The following is a 6,671-nucleotide window of genomic DNA, read 5'->3' as shown; positions in this document are numbered from 1 at the left end:
GTTCTCTATAATTGATGCACAATCTCATACTCCCGTCTTTCTTCTTCACGAAGAGTACTGGAGCTCCCCACGGGGACACGCTCGGTCGAATTTGCCTCTTATCTAGCAATTCTTGGATTTGTTCTTTTAGCTCCTTGAGTTTGGCTGGTGCCATTCTGTAAGGTGCTTTAGAGATCGGTGCAGCACCGGAAACCAGATTGATCTCGAACTCCACTTCGCGGTTCGGGACTATCCCCGAGAGTTCTTCTGGAAAAACGTCTGGGAACTCTCTCACTATCGGGATGTCCTCCAGTTTCAGCTCGACTTCTTCCTTTATTTCACTGACCATTGCTAGGTAGATGTCTTCTCCGGATTTCATGACTTTCCAAGATTTAGATGCGGAGAGCAGCGATTTCCGTCCCTTGGATTTACCTTGGAACACGACTTCTTCCTGATCTGGGGTTCGGAGTTTGACTCTCTTTCTCTTACAATCTACTATTGCGTTGTTTCCTCCTAACCAATCCATCCCTTAGATGATGTCGAAGTCGACCATGATCAACTGTATCAAGTCGGCGCTAAAAGTCCAATTATTGACACTGATTTTACAATCTCTATAAATTTCGTGATTTTCAACGACCCTACTTGTATGTGTGGCTATCCGAAAGGGCTCAGTTAAATTCTCGGGCTTACATCCTTGCTTCTTAGCAAATCTTTTAGACATAAAGGAATGGGTAGCACCACACTCAAATAATGCATAAGCAGGCACTTGCTGAATAAGTATGGTACCTGACACGACTTCATTGGCGTCGTCTGCCTCTTCCTGAGTCATGGCAAAGACTATGGTGCTAGGTTTGTCCTCCTTTGGTTTACTAGGGCCTGCTCCCGCATTTGGCCCAGTTCCTTTGTTCGGCCCTGCTGGTCGGTTGGCGGCGGTAGGACACTCTGCAATTATGTGGCCCAATTTTCCACATCCAAAGCATACACCGCTGGCCCTTCGGCATTTTCCGGCGTGTCTGAAGCCACAAGTTGGACATGGCTTGAGTCATTGATAGTTAGTGACGGGGGATTGCCCTGAGGGAGGTCCACCTGACTGATTGGGCCTCTTGAACATTGGTTTTTCCTGAGAATATTGTCCGCTAAGGGGTCGCTTGTTCCTATTTTCCCCTTCTCTTCGACAAATGTCAGTGAAAAGTTGGCAGGTTGGTAGACTGCTAGAGCTGATTGGATCCTGCTGTTCAACCCTTTTTTTAAAGCGGTGCAATTTCAGCACTTCATCCGTCATGATTGCCGGAGCATATGATCCAAGGGCATTGAACTGAGAGGTGTATTCCACAACTGACATATCTGGAGCTTGACTGAAATTTTCAAACTCACTCATTTTCTGAAGTCTGACCTCGGCTGGATAATACTGTTTCAGAAAAGCTTCTCTAAAACCCTGCCACGTGATTGGTCCTGCAGCTGTCATGGCTGGCGAGATTGCTTCCCACCACTTGCCTGCTTTATCCTCCAGGAAAGGCACTATCACGTCCGCTTTCAGTGCCTCCAGGACTTCCAACAGTCGCAGCCGAGTCTCCACGCTTTTCAGCCAGCTCTGGCTAACTTCAGGGCCGGCAGCTCCACTTAAGGTTGGATACCTGTTCTTGCGAAGTGATTCGTAGTGGAACTTAACTCCGTGCTGTGGTGGAGGTGGTGGTGGCTGATTGGCATTTGGGTTTACTAACCCTTCCAGTGTCGTCGCCACGATCGTGGCTATAGCCATTAGGTCTGCTTGGTTAAGGCTGAACCCATGTGGTGGTCCATTACCTCCTTCGTTGGCATTGTTGTTGTTTGCGTAGCGAGGGTTGCGGTTTTGCCTTGGAGGTCTACCGGCCATTTCCTACAATTTAAACGTTTTTAAGAATTTGTTGTTCATAACGATAGGTTTGAATGAATAAGTTATGCTGGAACAACTGAAATTAATAGACAAACATAACTTTATTAATTTTTGAATTTAGAGGAATACTGAATGGAAACAAATAGTACTGAATGAAAACAAATCGTAATGACTGAAATAATATAGGAACAATGGGAAAATAAACTCCTAGTACTAAAGAAAGGTCACTAAGGCACTCTAGTCGTCTATCTCTCCATCCCCAACTGCTGCTATAGGCTCATCTATCTATATCGGCTCCTCCTCTTCCGGTTCTTCTTCTGGCTCTTCCTCTTGAAGTATCTCCACCATATGGGTGAGCAGGGCGTTCTCTTCCGTGAGCTGTGCCACCTGTGCCTTAAGTCCCTGTATCTCCGCATCGGCCACATCCATCTCGTCATTCCAATACTGGTGATACTGCAGATGGTACTGTTTCTTCTGCTTGGCCTGGTCCTTCAGAGTTTCCACCTGTTAGGTCAGACCGTGGGTCACCTTCACAAGGCTGCTCATAGCCTCGCATGAATTTTCCAGTCTCCTCTTGCCTCTGGCATTCTGCTGCCTCTCCTCCTCCAATTCCTTACGATATCGATCCATATCCTCTCGCAGCTTTCCCTCTTGGTACAAGCTCTGCTCTATGACCTCCCTCAGGTCCATGTTGTCTCCTTTGACCAACTCTCCCTGATAGATCGACTTGTTCCACTGAACGCGAATCTCTTCTTTTTTAGCGGCTAGGGTCTCGACCTCTCGCCTCCTCTCGCCTCGCCTAGTCGGGCTCTAAGTCGCTTCAGCTAGCGCGACTGATAATCAAGGGCAAGCTGCTTCAGATGGATAGCAGCCTGGGCACGAGTACGGAATCATCTGGGAGATCGTGGAGCCATTTCCTAAAATCAAAAATGGAAACGCTCAGAATCGGAAAGAGACAATATAGAACAAGGGGCAATATGTAATATATATGAAATTTTCGAAATATATAGAAATATATTTTTTTTCCAAAAATGAAAAGTTTGGAAATAGACACATGGGTTCGAAGCATATGTCGAGAGGATTCCAGAACAATTGACGTAATCGAATTCGGAATTCCCTATGATAAGTTATAGTGTCTACGAATATTTCCTAAAACGGCAAAAATGACGTTTCGGAGGCCCAAACGAAGGAATTTCGCGATTTCCAATCGTTGGGCTGTTTCGGAGGGGATAGCATTGGCCTTACTCAAAAATCCCACCGAAAATTATTTTTTATAAAAATTTTTCTCATTTTTCCAAACCAGATTATGAACCTGGCGGCTCTGATACCACTTAAATGTCACGCCCCGAGACTCGGGATTGACACCGTCGTTGTTTAACAATCACACAATCGAAACAACAAGCCTTTGTAGTATAGTGTAAACCGAAACCAATTTATAAATCATAATTTAAACGATAATAACCATTGTCTTTACAAAACCGAATTCTCAAAACAACAGAGTTTAATGCGGAAACGTAAAACTGAATAACATAATAAACTCTAAACTTAATCTAAATTCTTGAGCATTCACCATCCCCAGAATTTCTCAGATTCTTCCTCCTCAAGTTCTTCTTCAAGCTTATCTGGGAAGGTTGTAACGGGGGTGAGTATTTGGGAATACTCAGCAAGTGGGGGCATATCGAGCAAAATAAAACTACATGCATAAATTTCGAGATGCTTAACCTTATGGGGAAAACAACATGCACAATAAAACAACATGCATAAATCTCCATATGGGAAAACTGTTTTAGAACCTATATATCCTTATGGGGTTATGCTTAACCTTGATTTACTTGATTACAAAAACAGAGAAGATATCATAGACGACTGGACATCTGCTATGAGAATCGCCGAAGGAACACTTGATCTCAACAGAGAAGGATTCATTAAACTCCTAGAAACGAGTCTTATGGGATCAGTTAAAATTGCTTGGGACATAACTTCATTAGAAACCAAAGAGTCAGTCCTAGCTGGAGAATCTCTTAGTGAGATAGCTGGAAAAATAGCTACCCTATTTAAAGCACAATTTATAGGGGTAGATTTTTTTAACAGTCAAGATACAGAGAAGAGGAAGAAATATACTCAAGCTCTGTATAGCCTTGAATTACACGACATATGTTTAGTGGATGGACATATTATGTTATTCATTAAATATAGATGGAATTCAGGGGTCGTAGAAAATATAGCTATGCAGCTTTTCTTCGCCAAAATGCCAAGTCTCTGGAGAGAAATGCTTATAAGGGAATATGTCCATGGCAATCCAGATACGTTGGCACGAATAGCCTCTTTTCCCAAAAGAAAATTGGCAGAATGGTGTCATATAGCAGCATCACAAAAGAATTACAAACGCCTAAGGGTATCAATAAAAGAACTCCTTTGTGTCGTAACGAAAATGATCTTCCAACAATTATTGGAAATAAAACACAGAAGTATAAGAGGAAAAGTTTTAGGACTCATCTTTATGCTCGAAGTGGAAGAAGTTCTTGAAAACCAAGAACAGTTTGGTCTAGACAAAAAGCCAGATCTTATAAATCTGGACAAAGAAGTGGATCATCAAGAGTAGGATATCATCCCAAGCATTGAGTACCTCTTGAAGCACAGGAAAAACACCTACAAAGAAAACTTTTAGAAGAGCTCATACTCGAGCCAATGAAAATTTTGAAGAATGTAATTGCCGGACATGTGGAGCAAGAGGTCATATCTCAACCAATTGTCCAAAAAATGAAAAAAAAGAGGTATTAAACCTTCGATCCAACCTCGGATATTGAAGAAGCAGTTTATTACCAAGATCTTATTCGGGTATACCGATTCGAGGATATTGCCTCAGATGAAAGTATATATGAAGAAGAAGAAGTCTTGAGTCAGGGAGAATCTGATGGAACTGAATCGGAATCTGACTGAAGACGAAGTGTTTCGACAAAAAACACATGAAGATTTGTCTGGTTTCTTCAGTCAGACAACAATATCTAATAACATGGTTCAAAGAATCATGAGAAAAAATCCTAGTCTACAGAGATATCAAGGATTCTCTGCAGGACAGGTAGAAAAGTTCTTAGGAAGTCTTGGCCTAAGAAACAAAAAGCATCATATAATCTATAAAGTTTCTAGAAGGGAAATGGCAATTCCGATCGAACTTACGGGAAATAGAATTGAGATGCAATTAATTCCTTCTAAAAAAAATTAAGGAGGAATTACAAAAAACTCAAGATAGAAGTAGCAAGGACTATGTCTTGGATTCATATTGGAGCAATCCAGATTATGATAAAAGCTAATTTCAAAGAAGGAATATATTCACCCATTGATATTGCTATATGCGATAAAAGAATGGGAAACCTTCAAGATTCAGTACTGGGAACTATCTCAGGAAATCTCTGCACAGGAAAGATTGTCGGAGTAATTTATCCGAGAATTTACTACAACTTAACAGATCTAGATTTTAGTCGAGCCTTGACAATACATCAGAATTTCAAGGAAAGGGACTGATGAAAGAAGGTATTAGACCATATTCTATTGCCTATCAAATTTCATATGCTCTATCTAATATACATCATTCAGAATTTTTTATTAGAAATTAATTCATTGAATTACCCGAGATATTTGGAAAAGTTGCTCAGGCTATTTATCCAGAAAGAGTTGAGTTTCCGTTAATACAGGAAACATATATCCAAATACAAGACAAACCATTTCTACAAAGGAATCAAAGTCTTAGATTGGAATCAAGGAGACTATCTTTTCAGGGAGATAGAATTACAAGTTACAGATGGGGAAAAATGCCTGTCCAAGAAACCCAACATGAGCCAAAAAGTTTTTCTACCATAGGAAAGCTTAGATGCCCAGAAGGGTGGAAGAAAGTAGAAATAGTATTTGATATTACGAAACAAGGAATCAATTTCTTTGTAATACCATATACTATTTGGAACAACCTATAATAGGAACTTACCAAGGAATGATCAATATCGGAGAACTGAAAGTTCATATCAAAGAAATTCCAGGGAAAGAATCAGATCGGCTGGTTCGTGGACTAGAGTTTCTCGAGGAACACAAACCTTGGAAACGTCTAGAGTATGGAATGGAGTTTATGGCAGATGATAGAATGTGGAAAATCCAATGACCACAAGTCCATTCTCGATATACATTCCAGTAGGGATGTTATATGAACAATACAAAGCAGAATACTTTGCTGCTTATATTGTCTCAGGGGCTGTAATCTGTACAGCCAAAAGAGGAGTTTTTCCAAATAATTTGGAAGAAGAACCACCAAAGATTGTTGGAAGAGATTTCTCTAGAAGAATCTTAATCTTATGTAAGGGGATTAAAATGACCGAGATCGTAATCGGAGGTGCTGGACAAACACCTTGGTATAAGGTAAAAACACCACCGATTTATTTTCATGATACATGAGCTGATATTTTGTTAGGAAATAATTTCCTACAAATGTTTAAATCATATACTCAAGAAAATGAGACTATAATATTAGTGTTTACAACACCTTGTAATCAAAAAATCATAGTCCATAGATTAAGATAGGTATTTTATAGAAAATTACCAATACAATTTCGCAGCAAGCGTGGTGATGAAGGAAAACTTCTGAACTCAAAAATAAAAGATTCTAGACGGTTTGGAGAAACATTGCTTCAACTAAGAGCAAATAAAGAGCTTCAACCTGAAGAAATAGAATGCCTTAAGATAGCTCTACATAAAAATGAGGTAGGGTATGAATCTAAGGTATCTTTAGAAGATGTTAAGATAAGGATCAAAGAAAATTACAATGAAGATCCCT

General features: G+C 40.4%; 1 protein-coding gene across 1 annotated transcript; it reads right to left on the bottom strand.

The window, feature by feature from the left end:
• Positions 1-508: 508 nt before the first annotated feature.
• On the bottom strand, positions 509-1,852 carry LOC142520152 (uncharacterized). The gene is made up of 2 exons (XM_075623151.1): positions 1,066-1,852; positions 509-921 (listed from the first exon to the last, which is right to left on the bottom strand). Exons 1-2 carry the CDS (start codon positions 1,850-1,852, stop codon positions 509-511), a joined length of 1,200 nt encoding a protein of 399 aa, XP_075479266.1.
• Between the last annotated feature and the right edge of the window lie 4,819 nt (positions 1,853-6,671).

This window comes from Primulina tabacum, chromosome 12 (assembly GCF_025594145.1).
Source record: "Primulina tabacum isolate GXHZ01 chromosome 12, ASM2559414v2, whole genome shotgun sequence".
Taxonomy (NCBI): Eukaryota; Viridiplantae; Streptophyta; class Magnoliopsida; order Lamiales; family Gesneriaceae; genus Primulina; species Primulina tabacum.
This window is presented reverse-complemented; position numbering and strand designations above follow the sequence as displayed.